The sequence below is a fragment of the Anarhichas minor genome, unplaced genomic scaffold (genome assembly GCF_050575085.1).
Source record: "Anarhichas minor isolate MPS153535 unplaced genomic scaffold, ASM5057508v1 ptg000025l, whole genome shotgun sequence".
In the NCBI taxonomy this organism is placed as follows: Eukaryota; Metazoa; Chordata; class Actinopteri; order Perciformes; family Anarhichadidae; genus Anarhichas; species Anarhichas minor.
In genome coordinates, this window is record NW_027466471.1 from 3,775,092 (window position 1) to 3,803,091 (window position 28,000).

At 42.0% G+C, this 28,000-nt stretch overlaps 1 protein-coding gene across 1 annotated transcript; it reads right to left on the bottom strand.

Annotated features, from left to right (window-relative positions):
• Positions 1-6: 6 nt before the first annotated feature.
• Positions 7-27,882, bottom strand: traf2a (Tnf receptor-associated factor 2a). Its single transcript, XM_076099502.1, has 10 exons — positions 27,485-27,882; positions 24,987-25,065; positions 23,526-23,624; positions 21,948-22,109; positions 17,927-18,001; positions 17,716-17,790; positions 8,620-9,102; positions 7,280-7,457; positions 7,011-7,159; positions 7-3,833 (listed from the first exon to the last, which is right to left on the bottom strand). The coding sequence occupies exons 1-10, from the start codon at positions 27,670-27,672 to the stop codon at positions 3,615-3,617; spliced, it is 1,707 nt and encodes a 568-aa protein (XP_075955617.1). The 5' UTR covers positions 27,673-27,882; the 3' UTR covers positions 7-3,614.
• Positions 27,883-28,000: the final 118 nt, after the last annotated feature.

A 28,000-nucleotide genomic window follows, 5' to 3' on the forward strand; every position in this document is an offset into this window, starting at 1 on the left:
AAAATGAAGATTTTCACATTTTGGTAGGTTTAAACTCACAGGAAAGCACATCCACAACGAAGTGGGCTCATGGAACATTCCAAAAAAAAAAAAGGTACAGGCACTTCTTTATCTGTAAAAAGTAGGTCAGTTCAAGGCTGTGAGGAAAGCCAAAAATAGGAAAATATTACAATAATATCAACCATTTCCTCTTTTAATACCTCGGCTCTGCCTCCATCCGGAGGCCTTCCCATCTCAGTTCCAGCCTCCACGCGTCTGCGTGTCTAAGCACGGCCGAAGGCTACACCCATATGGAAATATAGCTCAGTGTCTTCACAGAAGGATCAATGTCTCTTTCTGCATTTAGTAATATTACCAGTTCAATATCTACGCACAACTGAGAAATTATAAGTATGCACTTATAATCAAATGTAAAAGCTGAAATGCAGGATGATGATGAATGTGGGTGTAAGAAAATATTGATACACTTGAGTATGGTGAGATTATGTTTTTGTGCTAGAATATCGATTTTTCGTTGACAGTGGCTCAGATCGCACAAAAAGTAGTGCTAAGATGTTGTGTGATAAATGTAAATGCAGATTCCACTGGTCTGATTGCATAAAAAAAGGTGAAGGTCAGATTTTATGCAGTTCTTCATACTGCGATAGTTTTCCTAAATTTAGATTTTCGAAAATCGCAATAAATCGTCTTGCCTACAGTATCGATATGGCAATATATGGCATTCGTAACCCCTGTATCATTATTTCCAATAGACAGCCCTAGTGATGAAGTAACTTTGTAGGAGCTGTATCCATCACTCAGAATTTATTCGCACATGTCTCCCATTGAAATGACTGAATATGATTATAGAGAGAAAAACATCAGCGATTCATGCACTGATTATCTGCCTCACAGACTTCAGCGCATGTCAACAAAAAACAAAACATGGTCCGTGAAGAACTGGGAACTGTACCAAAAGGTTCTTGTGAGAAGCAAACCATGGAAACTCTTTTACAAATGTATGTTCTATAGCCCCCATGGAGGCACAACAATCTTATGAATACATTTAGAGAAACAAATTTAGGCAACACCACAAACTGTAGAAGAAAAATCATTTAAAAAAAAAAACTGGAAATGGATCCTTTTGTGAAGACACAGTAGTGGACATATTTCTGATACACCTTTTGTGTAGGCACGTACAAAATCACTGCGCAGGTATATTCAATACTCCATTTTGGCCGTTTCAATATTTGCACGTATGCATGTTATTAAATATTATAAATTGCTAAACTTAAATTTATAACATCCTTGGTAAAATGGTCAAAGAAAGTGTCAATATGCAAACAAATATGGAATAAAGCCATATACTGTATATATATATATATATATATATATATATAGGATCTGTCAGACCTTGTATGCAAATATAGGTTTGATTTTTAATAAAATATGTCATATTTCCATTTGGGGAAAATTCGCTTGACTACTACCATCGCCGTCCTGGACGAAAAGCTCAGAAACTGTTGCAAGCTAAGGTGCATCTTCCACAGAGCCAACATGCAAACGAACAGCGAAGAAATGTAACTGCGCACACGCGCAAACAGACGGAAATACTGCACTCGGAATTCATGGAATTCAAGCAATGTCCACCGCCACAAATAATTACCAATGAACACAGAACTTGAGAGCTGGAGGCATAGACGTTAAAGGAACAGTAAACGAGTCCAAGTGCACCACAAACTGTGTGCAGGGCTGAGCGATACGCTGAAGGCTACATGGGCGTCTCACACTGTTATTGGAATTCCACGTCGCAAATGCAAAAGACATTTGAAATTTCAAACTTAAAAATACAATGCAAAAACCCAGGTGAAAATCAGATAACAAAAATACTGCTAGTATCACCAGCCGTTTGTAGTTTAACAGCTGCACTATCTAATAGTTTTATGTTAACATTGGGCCAAATTACATGCTATAGGGTCCGTCACAGCAACATACCTTGAGTGAATTATAACCCAATTCTGCAGCTCCCAAGCTAAAGAACCAGATGTTTCAGGAGTTGGTGGAGACCAAAACGGAACTAAAAGGAGATAATATTGGACTTCCGTTCATCTGGTCACCAAAGACACGACTCCTAATGAATGCTGTGTCTGCTGGAGGTGTAAATAATTAATAGTGTGTCAACACGTTAGCCAAATTAACTTCTCAAGGACATAATATGTCAAACGAGTCATTTTTAGCTTTTCCATGGCTTGACTTGAGTTATGGTAGTTATACAAGCTACTAGTTAAGGCCCAATTATTTTTGAACATAACTACCAGCTAGCAGCAATTACTTTTTTTTGAGGACTTATTAACTTGCAGAAGGAAACAATAATAGCTGTGTTTCCATTCACATATTTTTATGCGCATTTTGAAGCAATGAAAAATCTGTAAGGAAACGTGAAAATTAAAAAAACTTCCTCAGTGGAGCAAAAATGTTTTTACGCTCGCTTATGGTGGTTTTCGCCTTTGCCAAAAAATGGTTGATGCACTAAATGACTTAAGGAAAATGCCTTTGCCGAACATTTAAAAGGGCCAGTGTGCAGAACTTGGCGGCATCTAGCGGTGAAGTATCTGAAGAAACAAATGACCTTGCCTAAAGCCAGTATTTTGTTTGTCCATTCTGGGCTACTGTAGAAACATGGCGGGCTCCGTGAAGAGGACCCGATCACTATGTAGATATAAACGGCTCATTGTAAGGTTACAAAAACAACGATTCTTATTTTCAGGTGATAACTTATAATTATCATATTTTATTTCTGTCAATAGATTCCCCCTGAATACTACACACCGGCCCTTTAACTCTCATCACTGATCAGCTGTTTCTGCTGTTGCTGTCTTCTCGAATATTCCCATAACTTGTGAATGCTTGTCTTCATCTCCAGACAGCATGAAAGGCTACTTGTTTTGTTTGCAGTTTGCCAATTTATTGGCGGATTACAGCGATATGTATCCTCTGTTGAGACTACGCTGTAGCCTAGTTTATTCGCTGCACCAGTTGGTGGAAACGCGGCGAAATAAGATTGCTTAAAATTCGCTCGACAACTGAAGGTAAACGCGGCTGATGTTCGAATGTGAACGGACATAATATCCACGTAAAAATCTCGTACCATAGATGAGGAGCTTCATCCGTGGTGCCAGAAGCCACAGGATGATGACTGGTGATTAGAGACAATGGCATCTTAGTTGTCTACTTTCACAAGCATAATATTCCACACAAGTCTTGGAATGCTTCCATCAGTTCCAATACCTTCTGATGACTCTTCTGTCATCAGGGAAATACTGACATAATAATATTGTGTTCACTCCTCCAGTCACTTTGGTAGGTAATCTGTTTTTGTCAAATCAAAACTCAGTTTGATTTGTAAACTAGATAGTGGCTTAAAGATTTGGAAACCAAAAGCCACACGGTAAAAAAAAAAAAAAGCTTCCTGCTCTGGTCTTGTGTATTGCTGCCAACAATGGGTACCAAACCCAAAAGAATTAGACAGACCCCCGAAGACAAACGCCAGTTACTGGTGACACAAAAGCCTGTTGATTCAATCAGGTTAGTAGCAACAAAAGGCAGGGGTTGGATTTGTGCCCTCGTCCTTTTACCTAGAGCCCAGTGAGGTCTACAATGGCCTTGATGAAGATGGTGTCGTCGCGTAAGTAGGAGTTCTTGGAGTCCAGCTTGGAGAGCGGACAGAAGAGTGGGCAGCCGCTGGCGATGTTCATGTCGCTGACAGGCCTCTGGAAGGACGAGGAGGAGACGTCGGGCCGGAAGGCATCGATTATGTGCTCCCTGTTGTTCTGGTCGAGCAGCATCAGGGTGACCTGGGTACAGGCGTTAGGAGTAGAGCCGAAAGTATGATATTTTAAGGTGCTTGTTGGAATACGAGTAACGGTTTATTCACATGTAATAATGGATTGTAGAAAAGGCAAGTGTCTCTTAAATAATAATTTTGGTGCAATAATGAAACAAAAATGTAAAATATTTTGGATTTTAAAGCCATTTAAAAACAAGTTAGCCAAAAGCAGCCAAAATTAGCAACTAGCAAAAATAAGAAACTTATATCCACACTGTCCATAAAATACTGTGCATTTTATTAAATTATCTGTTTTCTTCTTGAAAGTTAGATGAGACGATAACAATCTCACTCTTTACGTTTGAAGCTGGAAGCATAAAGACTGTTAGCCGGGGGGGGGGGGGGGGGGGGGGGGCAGCTAGCCTGACTCTGGCAAAAGTAAAAAAAATGGTGTGAATTCTAAATTTCAGAGCATATCTATTGCCTCCAAATGGTTTTCAACGTGGCGGTGGTTGAGCCGGCGGCTAGCTGCAAATAGCGCTAACAGAGCCAACGATGGGCTGACACAGCTAAAATTGTTTACCTGAGGTGGAACGACTTTATGAGTTGTAGCTGCCGCGTTAGAGCAGTGCTGAGCGGCAGGCATGCCATAAGCTAGCTCAAGCTTAGCTTATTAACATGCACTTGCAGCCGACCCAGCACACACACATTACTCCACTATATCTTTACATTACAAATAGCTGTTTAAGATAACCTTTAAGAACTAGCGCAACTTCTCCTAAAGCCACAAATGGTGATTTTTACATTTCTGTTTGTGTACAGATTACACAAACAAGATACAATGTGTGCGTGTGTGTAGGTGTTGCTTGGTATAATTTTGAAGCTAGGCTAACCCTGTGATGACTGCAGCTCCGTACTTTAAAGTCACAGTGTCATGGCATGTTTAGCTTATGGATGGGGTTCAGTTATGTGTGTATGCATATATGCAGTGAACGAAGAATTACTGAGATGTTTAACTTAAGTCAAAATATTAATGACACAGTGTTGAAATACTCTGTTACAATTAAAAGTCCTGCATTTAAAATGGTAAAAGTACTAAAGTATTGGCATCAAAACGTACTAATTTTGTATATGGGTCCATTTCAGAATAATAAATATAACATCACAGTATTTAATTATTAATGCATTTTTGTGTGCATCACCTAACAGCCGCAGCTGGTAAAGGAGGAGATCATTTGAATCCTTTATATACTGCCGGTAGCTTGTTAATTACCCTCTTAAGATTAACATAGTCTACCATGTTAACCTTTAATAATGTGTCATAATATATTTGTGTATAAAGTACCCAAAAGCCATACTTGAGTAAAAGTAAAGATACCTTACTGGAAAATGACTCCAGTAAAAGTAAAAGTCACCTATTAGAATACTACTTGAGTAAAAGTCTTAAAGTATCTGATATTTATTGTACTTAAGTATCAAAAGTAATTTTCTGATATTAAATGTACTTAAGTATTGAAAGTAAAAGTACAAGTAAATGCTGTTAATAAAAAAGCAAAGGGTCAGAATTTTGAGAATTATGAAGTTTATTCTTTTAAGTGCTGTGGCCACCATGACCAAGGACATGGAGCTGTGTTGAAAATAATTGGGTTGGCTGTGATCCATCCAGGAGCAACAATGTTCAACATAATATATTGTACATAAGTATACTTTTGCATCTACTATGAACTTATCATCATAATTCTCCGAAAAGCAATATGACACTATGAAGGAGTTGTAACAGTGCGTTTATAGGTATGCTCATTCCGACTAGAGGATGTAGAGGGCAAATGCATAATATTGTGTTCAGCAAAAAATATCCACTTGATGCATCAGGTCAGTGTTTTGAGAAAGGACACCTGCCTTGTAAACTCCTATGGGCCTGATTTGGCAAAGGTTTTGCAAAGGTTTTGCTCAAGCTGAATCTGCAATTGGGCAACTGCTACCATCATAACTCCATCTGATCATCCACAAAATAACTCAAATATCAAAACATGATCAATACTAAAGCAGCACCGAAGGTAACAACCCAGTCATTACTTGAAACTGAAAAATGTCCTGTTCATCTTCAAAAGAAGTTGGTTTTCAAAATTGCGAGAATTCAGTCTGGCTCTTCTTGAGCTGAAGACTAGTCCTGCGATGCTAAATATCCTTTCACAGGCCGCTGAGGCAGGTAGAGGTGTGTTCAGCTTCACAGACAGCTTGCGCACAGCTGGGAAGGATTTCCCTAATGCTGCGCTCTCGCGGCTCCTGTCAATGCTATGGTGCGGTGGCTAGCTAACGTTAAGTTAGCTAACGTTAGCCAACTAGTGCTGCAATGATTATAGCTAAGATGACTCAAATCAACAATCTCACAACTGGCAACACTTCCTCAGCTCACTAACTCGCTAGCGATCCACGGGTGTTGGTCTTCGTCACCACCGTAGTTTGTTGCGGGAGTAGCAGGTGCTTCCATTTCCATCATGAAATCAGTCATCGTAGAGTGGAATTCTACTCATGTAGTCGCGCTAGCTAGCATCCTGGGCATCACTGTGAATCAAAACACCACGGCTTTGAGAGCACTTGTTTGCAATTGCGCATTAACGTGATTAACCAATGATTTAACTTGCAAGCTAGGACCACTGATTCGCCAAACCTGCTTGCTTGCAGTCTCTGTTCCATCAAAGTCCCCGACGTTGGTCTCATGATTAATTTTTTTTCTAAAGATAGATTTGATTTTGTAGCGAGTAACGAAGGTTTCAGGGGAAATGTATCGGAGTAAAAGTATCAGTTTTCTTTGCAAAATGTAGTGAAGTAAAAGTAAAAGTCAACAGATATATAAATAGTAAAGTAAAGTACAGATATCCAAAAAAACGACTTAAGTACAGTAACAAAGTATTTCTACTTCATTACTATACACCACTGCAAAGTAGCTACCATAATTTAGTAAACTGCCAACCGCAAGTCACCATGCAGTGGAGTAAACGGTGCAATATTTGCCTCTGAATTGTAGTGGATTAGAAGTAGAAAGTAGCATGCAAGTACAAGTACCTCAAAACTGTATTTAAGTACAGTACTCTAAGTATAGTACCTACTCAGTTACTATATACTGTATGTATATGCATTGTTGAAAGTAATTACCATTGTTCGGTAGCATTATTTTGGTGTGTGGGGTGGAGACGTGTGTTACCTTCTGATTAAAAGGCCACTTGAGGAGCGCGTCGCTGTGTCCTCTCATCACCACAAAGAACAGAGACAGGTGGGTGCCGCGGCCCGTCCCGTCACCATTCAGGTAGATCCGCAGGCACATCTTGTAGCCATATTTACTAGTGTAAAAGGCTGGAAAACAACAACATGGCGTTAAAGCGCAACAATGTCTTTTATTCACTGCAAGAAGTGGAAATCTCTTAAATCGGACACACGCGTCATCATTGTCTGGTCATCACACAGAGCGCTTACCGGGAGAGAACATGGCGGGGGCGCGGCCCGCCACAGCGTCCTGCCTCTTCTTGGTGAAATCCGAGATCTTCCAGACAAAGATGCCGTCGTACGTGGCTGCAGACATCTCCCTCATCTTCCCCTCCATCTCCACGATGGACAGGTCCCTCAGACTCACCGTCCTCTCCAGCTGACGGACCTGCAGCGCACAAACACACGGGACAGGACGGTTCACTTTTCGCTTTTAGCAATGTTTCTATTGAGCCAACTATAGGTATGATATAGGCCTATATGGATTTATAGGGAAATAATTTAGCAACTTTTGCATTACGTTACACTTTTAGAGAAAAAAGCAAGATGGAAAAACAGGGACACAGAACTTTATTGCACCTTTGACTGCCGCAAGGATCTGTACATCATTTTTATATATGGGTATGAAGCAGTGGTGGGCCATCAGGGCCAGCTAAGCCTTCTCTGCTGGCCTAAACAGAATCACAAAGTTATAGCTATTTTATAATTTAATAATTTTTCACAAATACACTATATGTATTATAATTATTTTTCCCCCATTAGCTTATTTTCTCATTGCACAGCTCCTTTCTTCCTCTGTTGCTCTGCTTCCAGCCTTGGAGCGCTGCTTCCAGTGCAGCTTGTATAAAGAGCTTTTATCCAATCAGATTCAGCCCCTATTTCTCTGTGTAAGGAGAGAGGCCCGATGCCCGATTGTCTTTTAATTTCTGCTGCCTTGACAATCTGATTTATATTTCTTTATCATTCTGCTTTAAGATGTTTTTCAAACTCAGGCTACAGGACTCATCTCGCCACATTGAGCAATCGTGTCGAATGGTCTTCAGTTGCTATTGCACTGCACGCAGCACTGGTTTGTTTGAATTAGGTTACCAATGTACAATCTTAGTTCCAATATTGGCTGGGCTCTGAGGTGCCACCTGTGCGGACCGAGACTGGGAACAGGAGTTGATTTTGTTATGGGTCTTGGTCTTGGAATGACCTGCAGGCTAGACTTAACCTCATCTCTTTGACCAGTCTTAAACTAAAGTTAACAGAAGGTTTTATCACACACTGTTCTTGCTACAATGCAAAACAATTTTGTCATGTCTTTATGCCCTTTTGTCCTTATGTATATTTAACCTCTTCTGTTGATGCATGGACAATGCATGTTTTATTTTATATAGGAAATCGATGTAGCCTTTTTGGCCAGGTCACCATTGTAAAATATATTTTATCTCAGATGGTTTTAGCTGGTTAAATAAAGGTTAAATAAATAATCCCTTTGGGATCATACAGATTTCAACTTAATCTTGAGGAATTCACTGCTGGACTACATGTATCTTTTTTGTCACCTTGTTGTTGAGGATCTCAATCTTGTCCTGGTCCAGCCGGTGCTGGCGGTTGTAGGCCTCCATGGTGGTGCAGGAGCGCTCCATCTCCCGGTTGAGGACGCACACAATGTTCTCGAACGTGCCCACTTTGAGCTCCAGCTCCTGGCAGCGGCGGCTCAGCTCTGCCACCTTGGCCTTTTCGCTGTGGAGCTGCAGCTCCAGGGCGGCGCCTGTGGCGCTGGGCAGCGGGGTGAAGGAGGTGGCCAGGGACAGGGCGCACGCGCCCTGCACGGGAGCGGCAGCGCCCCCTCCCATCTGGCTCATCTTCAGCTCCAGGTCCCTGAGGGACTGGTGGAGCTCCTGCAGCTTGTGGCTGGCCACCTCCAGGCTCTGGGGCTGCAGGCTCTCCAGGCTCACCTTGATGCCCATGATGAAGTGCAGGAGCAGGTTGAGGTGTTCATACGAACACTGCCGCTCGTGGTCGTGGAGCTTCTCTTTCTCCACCTCCACTCAAAGAAAGATACGAGCAGAAGCACATTAAGAACACTAACTATAATCCTCATCCATTACATAAGAACAGAAAGGGAAAGTTAGGATGTTATGTGAAGTTGTGCCACAGAAGAAGAAAAGAGAAAGCATACAGCAATGAAATAATGGATCTAATAATGGAAATACACGCTGTACAAAGTATTCATCCCCGCAGTTTTTCATGCTTTATCGTTTCACCACATTGACACAAAACAGCAGCAAAAATAGTTGAAGTTGAATGGAGACTAGCTCCGGTAATCACGGTGTCTTATTGATGTTATGTTAAATCCACCTGATAAGTCAGTTTCCTGTCAAAAACCACAACACGAAGACTTAAAGACATCCCAAACTAATCCAAAATAATGACAATGAAAAGGAGCGTTCAAGGAAAGGAATATCTTTCCTATCACAGCTGTAAACCTGGAGACAGAAGGGAGTGACATGGGCCGCGGTTCACATAGGAGCACTTGTTCCACAGCTGTTCAACCAAACCCACAAGCTCTTCTGTTGGACCATACTGGCCTTTAGACTAGAGTGTGGCTCGGTCCACATATTTCTACCCGGACACCGACTCTAGTCCGACACATATTCTGTTGTTCATTTACGAATTGTCCCGAGCCCGACGCAGTCGATGAAAGATGAAGCACCGAGTTTTTGCTACCCTGTCACGCAATTATTGTTACCATGGTTAAAGTAAGCACTGAACAAGAAGCAGCCCAACATAAACAGAAGGTACATCCTGTTTACTCTATGTTTTCACCAACAAGAAATTGAAGCACCACATCAAGGAGGCTTGGTCTGGTATCCACACTCTACTCTGGACATGCCATTTCTTGAATCATGGCCCAAAAAGTGTTTTGTGAGGTCACAGTGACCTTTGACCTCCAAACTGTAAAAGAGATTAAATAAAATCCCGTGGAAGATTCTTGTGCCAGAGATTGATCACAGATTACAACAAGAATAAGAAAAAACAATATTTAAGCAATAGAGTAATACATATTAAGTGTATGAAATGCAACACTGACACCAGTGCAAAATAGAATAGCAATACGATTATTAAAGCTGCAAGCAGCATTGATCGGGCCCTCGCATATTCACGCACATCGAGGGTACTGGCAGGACTCTGGGTGACATGTATTTCTGTGACCATCATACACTGCGTGCACGAGTTAAACGATATTTCCTGTGTCGACCAATGGCGTAGCCAGGTCATTTTGCCAGGTCTTAAGCCTCGAATGTTTTGAGTGTACCTCCGAATACAATCATAACTGTCACCCTGTGAAAAAAAAACTGAATGTGTGTGAATGCGCTTCAGTGTTAGTAACATAACAGACTTTCAAAGTAAATGCAGGTCTCAAAACTAGTGATGTGACCTTCCCTGTCGAGGCTTCAAAGCGTGTGTCGAGTAATCCAGGACGTTTTTGGTGAAGCGCGTATCGCAGGGATGTGCGGTTAGGGGAGGCAGGTGAGGCAAAGCCTTTCTGTATGATTCCAATCATTTCAAGCATTTTTATAATCAAAATGGCTGAATTTGCACATGTCCCGTTCAAACAGAGAGGAGACACGCGAGGTGAGGCAGCGACGAGCTGTGCCTCATCTCAGATTGTGCAATCCCTCAAACTGGGTTGAGCGCATGCCTTTTGCTTTGTCATTGTTTCTCACCACATTTGTAGACACTTTTATTATATGTCCTTTCTTTCCATAGAATAGGTAATGTATTTCATGTATGTGTAGAACCTATTTAGTCTTGCTGATCTGACAGAAACCGCAGAGAAAAAGCACAGAGGGAAGGCAAACAGTACGTCCGCCTCAATGAAGGGGGCGCGCGAGAATCTATTTTTGACAGACCGGCGCTGAAGTCGCATCAAGCTGCACAGAGCAGCTCGACCCAGCCAGGAAGTCAGACACCGAAAAGGGATTGAGCAAATAAAACACTACGTGCAGCCGGATCGCGGCGCAAACACTCCCGGTGGAATCAAATATGTACCTTGCCTATGTGTGTAAAGAATGCTGATATGAAATATGAAAAACAACCAGTAGTCAATGTGCAAGCTGCCAATTGAATGGTGATATAAGCTACTCTATTGGGTTCATATATTTGTATCTGAAAGTGCCTCACCGCAAGTCACTGGCGTATCGAGGCTTGTGTTGATGACGTATGTGGTGATGTTCGAAGCCTCGCGAGCCGGCCGTACCACGTGACTGATTCAGGAAATGGTTCGCGGGTTTGGCGTGCGATTCGAAATATAAGGGGCAGCGAAATGCAATGGATCCCCCCTCACATTTTGTGGACTTGGGACTTTATTGCGGGTTTGTTTGCAATCTATCTACGAGCATCACAAACATCATTCATTAATTTATTCAATTCAAAGCTTCACACACCAAAGCCATGGTGTCATTATAATAACTCTGCCTGTTTTACATTTATTGTCCACTTGATGGCACAGTCAAAATGTGGTGACTGGGGACGTGGTAGTGTGCCGTGATCCCTTGGGAAACCAACTTTAAGGGGGGGGATGTGATGGCCCCTGCCTTTAACCACGGTGGTATGCCTTTGTCCCTGCAGGGTAGATTACCTGATGCAGAGCAGCTGGTCCTGGAACTGCGAGGGCATAAAAGCCCAGCTCTAGTGTTGCTCAGGGCGTGGCCTTTCTCCTGCATACGAGGAGTGATCCCGCCAGCGGCGGCTCGATTATACTTTGGTTTTGATCTTCTTGTGTTTCCTTGGTTTAGTTAAAATAAATAGTTTGTTTTGCCATCATCCCTCATGTCTGTTCTATATTTGTCATAGCCTAAGAGCCAGGTTGTGACACTTTTAATCACAACGGTCTTGAGATTGTACGGACCAAATTTGAAGAGGATCAGACAAATTCCCTAGGAGGAGTTCGTTAAAGTACAAATGTGCAAAAATCTATCGAAAAATGACACAAAAATCAATGGTTTATGGTTTAGAGCAGGGGTATTTAATTAAAATTCCAAAAGGTCCAGATTGAGAAAATGTCCTCGGGCAAAGGTCCGGAACATTACAATAATATCTAACTTGCGCTATTTTAATGCCATATATATATATATATATATTCAAGAAGCTTAGTAGTAGTAACGTCTCTGTGTAGTCAACAACTGTCAAATCAAATAAAGAAAGTACACATCAATTATATTTTAACAATTATTCTCACTTTTCAAATTTAACTGGATGGATTATAAATACTACATAGAAATACATAAATCAATGTTCTTCTCATTTCAAGTAAAATAAGGGCTGGATTAAAGAATAACTGACATAACAGAAAGCTTTTCAAAAATGTGCATCTTAAAATAAAGTACTTAATTTTAGAAAAATTTATTTCACTGAATTGTCCTGCAGCTTTAAATTCAGTTCATTCAGGTGTGAAGTGATGTCAATCAAAAAAGCCACAATATTATATTTTTCTCATCTAAAAAGATAAATTGTGTCCATGGACTTTATCTGTGGTTAATAAACGATAAACTGTCCATGTGAAGAATTAACCTATAAGAGTCTGTTCATTCTTGGTTAAAGACTGGTCTCTCTGGTCTCTTTGACCACTTTTCTCTTTTTGGAGAACGCTATGTGAAATAACTTCTCTGACTCACGTATTATTCTCCTGCTCTACCTTCTCTTCCCTCGTCTCTCCCCCGGTGTGTGTACATCTCACTCGATTCAGGAAACTTGTCAGAATACCCATATTTGATTGGCTGAGCTGCATCACGTGATGTGATTTACAATGCATTGGGTTACATCTCAAGTCTCTTAATTGCATCCCCGTTTCCCTTACTTGCGTCCTTTCCTTGCGTCTTAGTCCCTCCCACCAGGGATGCATGGAGGAAACCATGCGAGGAGAGAGGAAACGAGGAAATATGTTTTAAGAGACATGAGACGTCCTTTCCTCAGTTGCGTCACGTTGAGCGACGTCTGTTTCAGATGACGGAGGATCAGCTGTCAGTAGGCTTTAACAGCTGGAGAGACTTTTGAGAAGTTTGTGTCTGTTCACATGATCACTGTACTTAATAATAGTAACTAATAATACTAATAACTAATAAAGATACACAGTTATCACTGTAGAGGTGTTTCTCTCTAGTCTGTTAACAAACTGTGTCCTGTGTTCTGTTTATAAGTGCAGGATCGATTTCTACGGGCGGAATGCGATCGTCTTATTTATGAATTATTTGCGTCTGTACGTTTTGAAATTGTGACTGTGGTGTCATTATTAAATAACCCAGAATATGATTATTGTTTCTCTTAAATGATAAAACTCAAACACTCAGGAACGATGTAAAAAGTGTTTAGTCTCTCCAGCTCCCTCCGACTTTAATTGTATTCATAATAAAAGTTATTGAGGGAAACAGATCATCCATCCATCCATTTTCCACCGCTTATCCGGGGTCGGGTCGCGGTGGCAGCAGGTCAAGCAGGCCGACCCAGACCTCCCTCTCACCGGCAACATGTTCCAGCTCATTCTGGGGGATCCCGAGGCGTTCCCAGGCCAGCTGGGAGATGTAATCTCTCCAGCGTGTTCTGGGTCTTCCCCGGGGTCTCTTCCCAGTTGGACGTGCCTGGAAAACCTCCAGTGGGAGGCGTCCAGGAGGCATCCTAATTAGATGCCCGAACCACCTCAGCTGACTCCTTTCGACGCGAAGGAGTAGCGGCTCGACTCCAAGCTCCCTCCTGATGACCGAGCTCCTTACCCTATCTCTAAGGCTGAGCCCGGCCACCCTACGGAGGAAGCTCATTTCGGCCGCTTGTAGCCGCGACCTTGTCCTTTCGGTCACGACCCAGAGTTCGTGACCATAGGTGAGGGTAGGAACGTAGACCGAGTGGTAAATTGAGAGCTTTACCTTCCGGCTCAGCTCCCTCTTCACCAAGACGTTCCGGTGCAGCGCCTGCTTTACTGCTGCAGCTGCACCGATCCGTCTGTCGATCTCCCGCTCCATCTTACCCTCACTCGTGAACAAGACCCTGAGATACTTGAACTCCTTCGCTTGAGGTAGGCACTCCGTCCCCACCTGGAGGGAGCAATCCACCGGTTTCCGGCAGAGAACCATGGCCTCAGATTTGGAGGTGCTAACTCTCATCCCCGCCGCTTCACACTCGGCTGCAAACCGCCCCAGTGAATGCTGGAGGTCACGATCCGAGGAGGCTAACAGACCACATCATCTGCAAATAGCAGAGAGGCGATCCCGAGACCCCCGAAACTGACATTCTCCGCCCCCAGGCTGCGCCTAGATATCCTGTCCATGAAAATCACGAACAGGACCGGTGACAAAGGGCAGCCCTGGCGGAGGCCAACACCCACCGGGAACGTGTCTGACTTATTGCCGAGAATGCGGACACAGCTCCTACTGCAGTCGTACAGAGACCGGATCGCCCGTTGTAACGGGTCCGGCACCCCATACTCCCGCAGCACCCCCCACAAGACCCCCCGAGGGACCTGGTCGAAAGCCTTCTCCAAGTCCACAAAGCACATGTAGACTGGTTGGGCAAACTCCCAGAGCCCCTCCAGTAGTCTTGCGAGGGTAAAGAGCTGGTCCACTGTTCCACAGCCGGGACGGAATCCGCACTGCTCCTCTTGAATCTGAGGTTCGACAAGCGGTCGGAAACAGATCATGAAAACAAAAATCTTTCTAATAAATGAAGAAAGTTGTTTGTGGTCCTTTTGTTGTTCAGACTACAATGAACATTTATTTAAACCAGATGTTGAATCAGAGGTCCCTCCTCCATCCTCGCTCCTCCGAGCTACATTAGAGCTTTGGGACGGCCGTCAATATGGCGGCGCAGAAACAACTTCCGGTTCAAGCGAGGATCGAGGAGTGAGGAAATGACAATTAAGAGACTTGAGAAGTACCCTTGGTCGGTGTGTTTCCTGCACCGCTGAACAAGTGCCGTAAAGGCTGAAAAAGCTGCGCCGGTTAAAATAGAAGCGCTCTGTCAAAATAAAATTGATTTTAGGTCCTGGGTCCGGATACAACGGCGTCTGGGTCCGGATCCGGACCGCCTATTGGCGACCCCTGGTTTAGAGCATGGTCCTAAGAGACTTTCTTTTAAGTATTTATAGGATACATGTGTCTACTAAATTTCATACATGTAGGTGAAATGTAGCGATGGGGCTTTTTTCTTTTGAAAATTGTATGGAGGCAATTCAAAACGGCCAAGCCAGAATCCAATATAAAATATGTCTTTGCATGACTTAAGACCCATGTACAAAGTTTCATGAGTTTTTGAACGTCCCAAGCCACTGAACCATCAGCTCCTTTTTCATGGCAAATGATGCATTGCCACGGCAACAGCGTTCAACAAAAACTCACAATATTGATGATGAAGCATCTTCAATGTCGTAAGGCTTTTCTTACTAAATTTGAGACTGATCTAGTTAACTGGCTAAGAGGAGTAAATAAAAGTATAAAATGTGACATTTCCTTTTGCCAGTAGGTGGTGCTATGAGTTGTTGGCATTGATATATGCTCAGACTTGAAGTAGCATCATGCATATGTAATTTTTGCAGATTGAATAATGTACCTTGGAGTTATAACAACTTTATTGTTCATGCCGAATAAGGCAAAATGTCCGCCACGCTACGTCAAGGTTCTTCCATGAAAACTCCCGAATTTGATAACTTCATCACAAAGGTCTGAAGAGCATCCTGACCAAATTTGAGGTTGATACCATTAATTCTGTAGGAGGAGTTTGTTTAAGTACAAAGGCTGAAAACTGCAAAAAGTGACAAAAAAGCACAATGTGGCGGGTTTACTCTAGCGCCCCCTAGTAGTCAAATTTCAAGTAAATCGGACATACTGGCCGGTCCAACTTCTAGGGGGCGCTAGAGAGCCATTTCTTTACAGATATATATGCAACCTCTATCAGATGGCTATATTCACCAGGCCTGACAAGTGTGCAAAATTTGGTGAGTTTTCGAGTATGGCAAGTCCCCCAAATATGCGCCCGATGTACTATGTGTATTCGAATTTCAATTCGTTGTCGGTTGCCTGGCCCTAATTAAAGCTGCGAGCAGCGATGAATGGGCCCTCGCATCCTCCCGCACATCGGGGGTGCCGGCGGGACTCCGGCCTGCGCGGCTGAGAATTTCTGTGACAGTCGGACAGCGCGGCCGCTTTTTTCCAGCGTGGGCCGCCTGATGCTGGAATTGATGCTTTACAAATAGTGCACCGCTTCCTGTATCCGCTGTGTGGTGCGGTAGAACACGGGCATACATGCATTATGTTCCTCTATATCAAGTGTAAACCACATTGTGTAAAAGTCATGTAAATCGGATGACATTTTGTCAGAAAACGCAGATTTCCTTTCGCCAGCAGGTGGCGCTGTGAGTATTAGTGGAAATTAGCTTGTAGACATCCTCAGGCCATGAGTGTTATCAAGCATGGGAAGTTTGGGACTGTTTGGAACAAGTCCAGTTGAGTTACATTAGCTTGTTTTATGGGGAGTCGCGTAAAGTAGATGCCCGCTACAGCTAAGCCATTCGATCAAACATAAAGCTTTTGATAACTTTTAATCACAACTGTCTTGAGATTGGGCCTTCGCTGGCCCGACGTTGTCAGTTGCTCGGGCCCTAATAAACATTGGAAGAACAATAGGTCCTCCGCTCCGACTACGTCGGTGCTCGGGCCCTAAAAAGTAAATTACAACAACATAAGAATAAAAAGAAGCACACAAAGTAAAAGAAGTGTATAAGAAGTAATAATAACAGCAGTGCCTAATAGAAACTAAAATAGAAAAGGTATATTGTGCATCATATTGAGAGAAATATTGGCGATGACATTGAAAAGTAATATTAACTTATGTAGCACAGGATATACTGAAAGAAATATTACACATGATAATGAATCCTCCTTAAGGTGGATATCATGTTCACGAGAATGGACGAACAACCCGAAAACATCATTTAAAAACTGTAGTTACCAGATAAAGGACACCCTAATTGAGGTAAAGCGGTTCGTTTTGCTGTGTGTGTTAACCCCGAGAAGAGTAACTGCTACCTTTGTGGCAGCTAAAAGTAACAAATAAAGAATAATAAACTGCAATCAAATGTGTGTTTTATATTTGCACTAAACTCTCCATAAACAGGTCTGAATCTTGTTTTTCTGCTGATCATTGTCAAAAACCCGAAGGAACCCCATTTTATGTGTTATTATAAAACAATAACCTGTATTAAAAAAAAAGCCCAAGTTAGGTGAATACTTTATGTAGGCTTCATGCATATACAGTACACACAGGCTTCGTGTTCAACAACCCAGCATGCATTCATAGGCAAGCAGCAACAAATTATGTAATAACTGTTCAATTATGTAATACCTTTGGAAACTAAAGAATATACTCTAAATATAATAAAGACTGTTGTATCAGTAAGTATACATTTATTTTCTCATATATTAGTTAATGTATTGTGAAAATGTATGTTAATATTTACCTTTCTACTTAAATCATTGGTCTGAAAATGTATTTTGTAAACTCGTTCTGGGAGATTTTGTTGAATTTTGCCACGTTATTACATAATTCAGTTGTTGTTACATTAGCCACTGTTACACATAGAGCAAATTATAACAGAAATGTCTACTTACAGACGTATCGCAGCCAACAACATGAAATCTGCAAGGTGCTTTACATTTACTGCAGAACTTAATATGGTCCACATACTGCAAAACAAAACAAAATAAAACGAGCTAATGATCTGCAGAACATGTTGTAGATTTGGATCCCTAGCTAAATGGTTAATGAGATAAATCTAACAGAATTATGAGAAATCACTTTGAAAAGAAAGATGTGGGATACCTTTTCTCTGGGGATCTTTTTCTTCGCACAACCTTCGCAAATCATCGGGTACTTTGGACAGATTTCATCATGAGCCTAAAAAAAGAATGAAAAGTACCTAAAGTTAAATCACTATAACAGAAATACTTCATCCTGGTGTAGTTGGCAACAATGTTACTAAATGTATCTTACGGTATAAAGTTTGAGCTGGTTAAAATTCACAACAACTGGAGGTAGTCATCGTGATTGGTTTGTGGACTGCTGTTTTGAAGCATCGAGTTCAGGAATTTCGCCGTTGCCATCTTGGATTATGGTTGTCACCATGTTGTGTTTTCGCAACTAATGAACGGATGTTTACATAAACATCGAACAAAAAGTTCGGAAATTAGTGTTTGGTAGATTATTTCTCTGTTGTAACAATGCTTCTTGGCAATGAATTTTATACCGTTGGAAAGCCTGTTTATTTACCTTTTAAACGGTGCCCCATTTGTAAGGAACATGCATTTGTGGGATGAGCAGCACAGCTGAGTATGTGGGTTGCGCCCATGAAAAATTTGCCAAATCTTCTCTGCCAATGCCAAACAGCGTATTCTGCTGTTGCTATTGACTCTTGTTTGGTGTCGTTTGGTGGATTGTATGATTGAAGTCTATCAGTAACAAGGAAGAAACAAGACATATTGGCAATTTTACAATTTATTCATTTAACAAACATGAGCCTCAGTAGTGTGTGGAAGAACCATACACAGCCACAACAACCTGGCACCTCCTCCTCATGCTGGTCACACACTGCTGTGGGATGGCATTCCACTCCTCAAGCAGGATTTGTCGCAAGTCAGCCAACATGGTTGTGTTGGTCACTCTGGCACGAACAGCTGGTCCCACAAGTGTTCACTTGGTTAGAGGTCAGGACTGCTGGCAGGCCATTCCATCCTCTCTACTCCCAAATTCTGGAGGTAGTCTCTGATAAACCCCGCTCTGTTGGGGCGAGCGTTGTCATCTTAGAGGATGGAGTTCAGTCCCAGACTGTGGAGAAACTGGTTGCAGAATCTCATCTCGATATCTCTCTGCATTGAGATTGCGTCCAATGAAGACAAGCCTCGTTTTTCCAGTGATGGAGATGCTGCCCCACACCATCACACTGCCTCCACCAAAAGGTGTTACTCTATCGGTGCAGCAATCAGCATAGCGTTCTCCCCGTCTTCTCCACACTTTGACCCTACGATCCAACTTCCTTAGACATCGCTGAACATAACGTGTTCACATGTTCAGGTTCCAGTGCAGGTGTTGCCGACACCAGCGCAAACGGGCCTGACGGTCAATAGCAACAGCAGAATAAGCTGTTTGGCATTGGCAGAGAAGATTTGGCAAATTTTTCATGGGCGCAACCCACATACTCAGCTGTGCTGCTCATCCCAGAAATGCATGTTCCTTACAAATGGGGCACCGTTTAAAAGGTAAACAAACAGGCTTTCCAACGGTATAAAATTCATTGCCAAGAAGCATTGTTACAACAGAGAAATAATCTACCAAACACTAATTTCCGAACTTTTTGTTCGATGTTTATTTGGAATGCGAAGGAGTGACTTAGAGATGGCGTATACGGCTCTGGTAGCAGCAGCGACCTGTCAATCACAGTGTGCCCGCCCTAAAGCATACTCTGCTTTATGGTCTATTTGACTCTAAATGGACTCTTAATAAATCAAGTGAGAAGTAGGGTCATTTTCTCATAGACTTCCATAGTATTGGACTTCGTTTTGCAACCAGGAGTCGCCCCCTGCTGGTCAGTAGAGAGAATGCGAGTTTTAGGACACTTCGGCATTTGCTTCACTCGGCAGAACCAGAGGTTGCCGCCTGGTTCCAAAGCAAAAGGTAAAGAGAAAGGTTTTATTTCTCTGAAGGATCATTTCCATAATGTTGACAGACACTTATAAAAACAATCTGAGTCTGTCAGTGGCACAAACGAGCACTTTTAGTTGACGTACATTGGCAGTAAGGAGTTGGCTTGAGTGATAACTGTCTGCAGCGTTCTACCTCAAAACCGGTCCAATTAAAGAAATTGTTGTCCCTTAGACACAAAGAAATAGCGTCCAGGTAGAAAAAAACAAACAGAAGTTGCCCCTAAACACAACCCATTCAACAAACCCTAAAGACAGAAAGTCCCATTGGTTATTCGTGTCATTGGCTGACTGGAGGAAAACATATACAACCTGTTGTCATGTGACCTGAGTTCTGTCCCGCCAACCGTTATGACAAATGAGACATGACAATTAATAATATACTTTGAACACAACAAAAGTATGTATGTCCCTGGACCAGGCGGCAACCTCCAGTTCTGTCGAGTGAAGCAAATGCTGCAGTGTCTTAAATTTGCATTCTCTCTACTGACTATCAGGGGGCAACTCCTCTGATTGTATAGAAGTCTATAAGAAAATGACTATTTCTCACTTGATTTATTACCTCACTAAATATTGTAGACATGAGTTTATGGTCTCAATCTCTAGTTTCAAGTCTTCTTCAATACAGCATAATGTTCAATTAGTAAATTATGGTCCAATTAGAGCAGACCTGGGCATTGTACGGCCCACGGGCCACATTCGGCCTGTTGTCTGTCAATGGGAAATTAGGAATAAAACTTAAATAATTGTACATCATGCACAGAATACAGATACATTGCTTTTATTTTGAAGGCAACTGCTACTGTTTTTTAGCTCAATTTACGTATGTTAGTACGTTCGTGGATGTGTGCGAGCAGCAGCATCACTGCAATCACAATAATGGCAGTGTCGGCAGCCAGAACCGGGCCAGTGTATTTGGCCCGATTCTGGCGCGTAATTCATCCCGAGTCTCAGCCGAGTCGGCAACCGGACTCGGCCCGTCGTGTTTCTTCAGGCATGCCGAGCTTACGCCGGAGCTGGGCCAGGTCATTTTGGCTACCTGGGATGTGATGGTGATGCAGAGCGGACACGGACATCTGAGGCTTTGCTAGCTAAGATGCAAAAACCAACATGCTCAGAAGATGTTGGTTCCAGATCCTCTCTCACTGACGATCACCTGTCAGCTGTCCTTCACATATCCACCTCAGACATTCAACCCGACTTCAGTGCACTCGTTCACTGAACTGAAAAACAGAAAATTAGGCAATTGGACTACAAACAAAAGTAATAAAAGTACTAATTTGTCAGTGTTTTACTATTATATATGGATATTACGAATGTATATTTGTTTGGATCATTATTCCTGCTGCAGATGTTTAAGGTGGAGCTCATTTTAACTCCTTTATACACTGTTGTTCGGTTAGGAAAGGTTTGAAAAATTATAATGTGCAAAGTAACTAAAGCTGCCAAACAAATGTAGTGGAGTAAAAAGTACAATATTTCCTTCTGAGATGTAGTGGAGTGGAAGTACAAAGTTGAATAAAATAGAAATACTCAAGTAAAGTACCTTGAATTTGTATATAAGTACAGTACTTAAGCAAATATACTTTGCATTCCACCACTGATAATAATATTTACTCTTACCACTCACAGCTTATCAAAACCATACAATTTACTTTTTATAAAGAGGTGGAATACTATTGAGCAGGATTGAGTTCAGTCTATTGGTCTGGCCCTCCGCAACAGTCCGTGTCTCTCATGTGGCCCCTTGGGAAAAATAATTGCCCACCCCTGATTTAGAGTCAAATAGACCATAAAGCAGGGTATGCTTTAGGGCGGGCTTACTGTGATTGACAGGTTTCTGCCGCTACCAGAGACGTATACGCCGTCTCTACTTCACTCCTCCTCATTCCAAATAGGTTAACTTCTGTTCATTAGTTGTGGAAAAAAACAACCAAGATAATCCAAGATGGTGACAGCAAAAATGCCGAACTTGAGGCTTCATAACGGCAGTCCACAAACCAATGGGTGACTACGTCCACTTCTTATATACAGTCTAATATGTTACAATATTACAGTATGTCCCTAAAAACATCGGCTCCCTAAATTAATTTCATATACAGTGAAATACTGTATTTTATAATTCTAGCAATAGAGAGAAGCCTGACCTTGATGTTCTTTAACAGGAAGGGTTCCTTGCAGTATTTGCAGTTGAGCGTCCTTTCTGGACATTCTCTCTCGTTGTGGCGCTCCTGTTCGTTGGCCCTCATCAGCTCTTTGCAGGAGGGACACAGGATGATCATGAAGTCACAGTTGCCCTCGTGGTTGGCCTGCAGGTGACCAACAAAAAAACACTTTTTATAATGTCCACTTACTGTTCTATGAACTTGGGTGTACTTTGATGATGTCACTCATTGTAGATTGGGGAGTGTATAAGGATTTAACTGACAATTGCCTTGAAAAAGTCCAGTGTGTTGTAAACGTTATGTATATGCTAAAGTCATTCTGGTTTTTACGTAACATTCCATACAGGCGCGTCTCCAAATACTTGAAAAAAACAGTTTGTTCTGAGCTTAATATCCATCAAACATCAGACAGCCCTCTGGACGTCTATTTAGGTCTCACCATAGCACAGGAACGGCACATATAAAAGTTGAACGATCCGCATATAAATACATGCTCTCATAGAGTGGTGAAGTCCCGCACCTTCCGTTGGACCACCATGGGACCTTATTTCGGAAAAAAAAATATGTACAATAGTAAACGGCGAAAGACAAATCTTTTGAATTGTTCCATTTATTACACATATGATGTTTGTCAATTATAAGTCAAGTGAGTCGCATTTTGTCGTAGAACTGTTGAAGTTTAAGACCGAAAAAATATATAATTAGAGATACTGCACAGACAGACGTTGCGTGAGTGACGTCTCTCGCTGTAGCTACGATGACTATGTGTTCCGTAACGGGACAACAACGGGTATTGCTTGTTCTTTCCCCATCAAAACTAGACATCGTTTTTTTTTTTATTCTGCTACTTATATACAAGCTCTAGATTACCTTGCACCAGGGCTGAGCGATATGGAATAAATCAAATATTACAATATTTTGACCAAACACCTCGATATCACTATTGCTACGATATTGTAGAGCTGGCTCTCTGTGCTTTTCACAAACTATTCACATAATGAGATTTTTCGTAAATAATCATCGGTAATCTGGATATTATGACTAAGTCGGTAAAGGCAATTAATAAAACAGATAGAACGGTGTGGTGAGTTCAAAAAATGACATCACTTTCCAGAAATGCAGCCTTTAAAACCGGGAAATGACAACACCTATTCGATATTTCGACATCCAGAATCTAAGAAGATATCTCGTCACATATCATGATATCGATATAATATCCATCTTTTGCGCAGCCCTACCTTGCACCTAAAAAAACATGCTGATTAGATACAAACCAGCAAGAGCCCTCAGTTCCATAGGTATCGGTCTTTTAACCATCCCTCGTTCTAACTCTAAAGCAGCTTAAAACATTTCTCTTGAAAAGAGTCTATGGCTACCGTCTTAGCGTGTGTGATCGTGTGTGTCATGTTTATTCTGGCATATGTATATTCTGCACTGATGTAATTGCACTTATTTTATGTCATTTTTCAAGTAAAGTGCATTGTGTTGCATTTCTTTTACGCATATAATCTGCTTTATGAATAAGAGTTGATAGTACGAGGAACAACCATGAATTTGCACCTCAAATTCTTTGATGGTCCCCATCCACGTGCATCCTTCGTTGGGACAGACGGCCCCCAAGGCCTCCACTTCTCTCCGAGCCGCATTGTCGGGGAAAGCCTGCACGGAGAAGCAGAGGTTGTTGTCCGGTTCGTGTCTTCAATTCCAGGCGGAGGAGTTGTGTTACAAATGCTCTGCATCAGTTTCCTGGGGATCAAATGTTTTATCTCCTGGCTCTAATTTCCCCGGCACATATGGTCATTCTAGGGACACGGGACTTTCGTGGCTTCTTCTATTTTCTACACTTGCCAAGAATTAAAGTTTTTCAAAGTTTTTATTGTGCTGGCTCTACACTCCGACACATTGGATCGGAAAACAAACCATGACTGAGACATTACAGTGCTGAGTACAGAGTTTTAACATCCTCAGAAATGTCATCTCTCCACACCTGCTACCCAAAGAACTCTACTACTAATGACAGACTGGTGATTATGTCAACAAACTAGGGAACCTATGCTGCATTCACATGGAATCGGGCAGACAGTAGACAGCACGGGAAAAACAAACAGTCCAATGCAATGGCAGGATGGCAAACAAAATACATAAAGTGAAATAATTGTATCTCTACAGATAGCAGGTAGCATATGTGCATCCATTAGTGAGTGAGTGGGCACCTCTGTGTCTGTCCACGGCTAATCTCCCATTCTGCTGCAGCAGACTGCATTATATTTTTGGTGGCCAGTTATGGCTGCATTGTCAAGGATCTCTCTTGGTTGCCGTGACTCAAAACACCTTTTGTTGCCTGTTTTATACCGCTATTGACCCTGCTGACTCCTCACTCACTACTCTTAACCGGCTGCTAGGGGCCGCTGGTGATAACACAGCTGAGTGCATCTACCGACTTATTACATCTGAATGGAGCATCAAAGTTCCTGCGAGGAACTTTCATTTTGTGTTGATTGGTTGTCCCTGTGGACAACCAATCGACACAAAAAAAGTGTTTCCTAGCAGCAGATTCCCTCTCATTTTACTGCAGCAGGTTCCCCGTGCATTCCTGGCTCTGGTTCTCCCGCGGCCAACAATACGGCCTGTGCCTCCAGCTGGGCACAGAGTTCTCCATCTACCGCCAGAGCTCCAGCTGCAAGTCAAAAATCAGCAGAAAAGCCGGATCTAGGTATTTCCGCGGTGGGCTGGTCGCTGAAGGAGTGTCTGGTGAACCTACACGATTCCGTCTGATGACGCCGGAATCGGACCCAGTGGCACCGATGAGAAGCATCAAGAATAACTATATAGAAATAGCCAATCTTCTCACTGGTGGTCTTGTTTGCTTATGTAGGTCAGATAGAGGCATCCGGATTAAATTGAGACTGTTTCAGAACCAATTAAAAGTTCCTTGTGGTAACTTTAAATCATAGTAATGCAATATTTAATCCAACTAAGGAGAAAAACAAGATGCAATGTAGGGTGAAAAAATGTACGTACCCCGCCTTGCTTAAGAATGGAGGTGGGTTCCTCAAACAAGTCTTCTTTGATGCAAGCACTGCACTTCTGTGGTCCAGAACTTGAAGGGAGGAAAGGCAAATATTAGATAAGTATAGATACTGTGCCAAAATTAAACTACCATCTACCGTGTGTCGGACAATATAGATGCTTGATGTTACCATCACCACTCTCCAAATGCTGTTTAGGTCCATTGAATTCACTCAAGACCCTAGGATCACTGATTATAAAAGGTAGAATCTCAACTAAAGGTTTCATCTGAGCTTTTGACTGCATCTCATGGTCCTCAAGTGAACGCCAGACCAAAACCGGTCACAGCTCCATTTGCTGATGAAGACCCTTGAGATGAAGGCTTTAATAAAGCTAGTAAGTAGACCTTGAGTTGAGATAACATATAGAGCTGAAATTATTACTTGAGTATGTGATTGGGTCGATCGACAAAAATAAATAATCAACCACCATTTTGATTCACTTTTTAGTAGTTTGGTATCATTCTGAATAGTCGGTAGAACAGTCGGTAGAACAGTCGGTAGAACAGAACTAGTCATTTGAAAATGTAAATTTTGACAGTAGAAAAACGTGATTTGAGATTTTATTGAAAAAATGATTGACCGATTGAGGAAAACATTGGCAGATAATGGAAATAATCATTAGCTGCAGTCCTACACACACTATAGTCTATTTTGTAATTTTATTGAAGGTATTGCTTAAGTTCATTAAAAAAATGGTAAAGTCACAAGTTTAATTTATATCCACACAAGAAACCAGACAACTGTGGCAAATGATATCAGAAGTAACAAGAGAGAATAACATGTTTGTATTGCAATAATCTCACTGCAGGAAACCCCCGATCACATGCAGTTGGTAAGTAATCAGTTACCGTCCTGCAGCAAATGCATAACCAGATTTGGGGGCCCTGCTTTTGGGTCCCTATCCAACCCCCCCCCCCCCCCCACCCTCTGTGTAACTGTATACAATATGTACCTTGACAAGTACAGTGCATAAAGTGAAAATACGTTTTTTTGTCATTTAGTTGTGGGAAGTCTATTTTTTTTTTAATTATTACAGTTCCTGACATTTATATGATAAAAAAGAATAGCAATAATAATAGTAACAATAATTTAGCAAGTAGTGAATACATATCTAAATATATCTACCTACACATGCATGCATACATACACATAGAACCATGTACACAAAAGTTTCACATGCACTAACAAGCACGCACAGCCGGCAAGGTTTTGTAAACAAAGCACAGAGAAACTTTTTTTTTTAAACACACACACGGAGGGAGTGTGTCTCTTCTCAGGTAGACAACAACACTATACCTTTAAATAGCACATAGTTCCTTGAGGCTATATATCGAATTTAGCACCGTTAACTAAACAAATATTTTGGAATATGGACTATAAAAGCATAATATTAACTAATATAATGTCTGGATTTCAACCAGGGGGACCCTCTCTCTAGGGAGAATCATTTCACGGGCTGTTCTACACCCCCAATCTACATAGTCACAGAATCTGATGGGTCACAGATTTATGTGTGACACAGTTGCTAACAGTTTTTTTTTTTTGAATAAAGGTCACAGAGATGCAGACAGGATATGCCTGGCTGTGGCAGCAAATGTTACTCTTGGCGATGCTTGCACCAAAAATGACTGATCCGAAAATACAACTATATCTGAAAATTTAAAAAAAAACGGCGCAGACACATGCGCACTGTAAGAATGAAAAATTTGTGATCTCACAACCAAGCTTGACTTCTCACTGCGCCGTTAGTCCAAATACGAAAAATTATGATATATAGGATTTTTTTTTAAAGCCTATTCCTGTTTCTGTTTAATGACAAAAAAATGAATAAACTCAGTCAGTCGTACTCTCGTTCCTACTGCTGTCATTCTAATATTGAAAAACTACTGAAAAGTACACGTAGTACATGTATTGGATAGACCCTTGTCTGGTCACCTTATCTACCATATGGATAAAGGTCATCATAAACTCAGATAAGAAAATGCAGAGTTTAATGTTGGCTCGCTTATCGACAAAGATACTAACTGACTGGAATACATTTGAAATATTCTATCATTTGCCGGACCTTCTCGTAAATTCGGCATGCATGTCAACCTGATTTTACGTGAATACAAAACACTGTCAAGTTCAACTCAACTGCTTGCTCGGGCTTGCCACGTCAGAGGTTAGCAGACTAGACTACGAGGGCACCTGGGACAACCAGTCACACAGATTCATATTTTATTGGGATCAAGTTGGTGATCAAGTTGGTGAATTACCTGCACGCCGAATTGTTTAGTGGGTCTTCGCACTGTGTTCATCATACTTGTCCGTGTGGTTGCATAGGCGTTACCAGCAACAATAAGCAGGGCAGCATTACATTTAAGGATACTTAAAGGAGGGCTGGTGACTCCGATCGCTCATACGGGCTACCCATCTAGCTAGCTTCCTAGCAACGACACTACTCACCTCACAATTTTGTTGAAACAGAACGAACAAAAGCGGTGACCGCATTGGGCTTGCAAGGGCCTTCTCAACACTTTCTGGCACGAGTTGCACAAATGCTTGTCCTCGAGGCTGTTGGCCAAAATTTTCTTTGGGAAGCCAGGTTTGTTGCCTTCCAGGGAAGATGGTGGAGACTGCTCCTGCGCAGCCATTATTCCCCTTGAACAATATCGAGGTACTCAGCGGGGTGCGTTCAAGAGAGCGAACGCAGCTGAATGCAGTTTTACAAACAATAGCCGGCAGCGACCCATTGCTCTTTGACAGTCTATTAAAATATGCATCCCTGCTTATGCTAAGAACGCATATTTGATCTTCATATTGCATTGACAAATAAGACCGGGCGTTTTCATGTGATAGATGTGACAGCTGAGGATGCTACGTTCAGTTGTAAATGACTACGTCTGCCGCTAGGCGCCGCGAGCCCGTGAGAAGAGAGCAGCGACGAGGCGAGTACCACCAGGAAGCAGGCTGCTGCTCAGC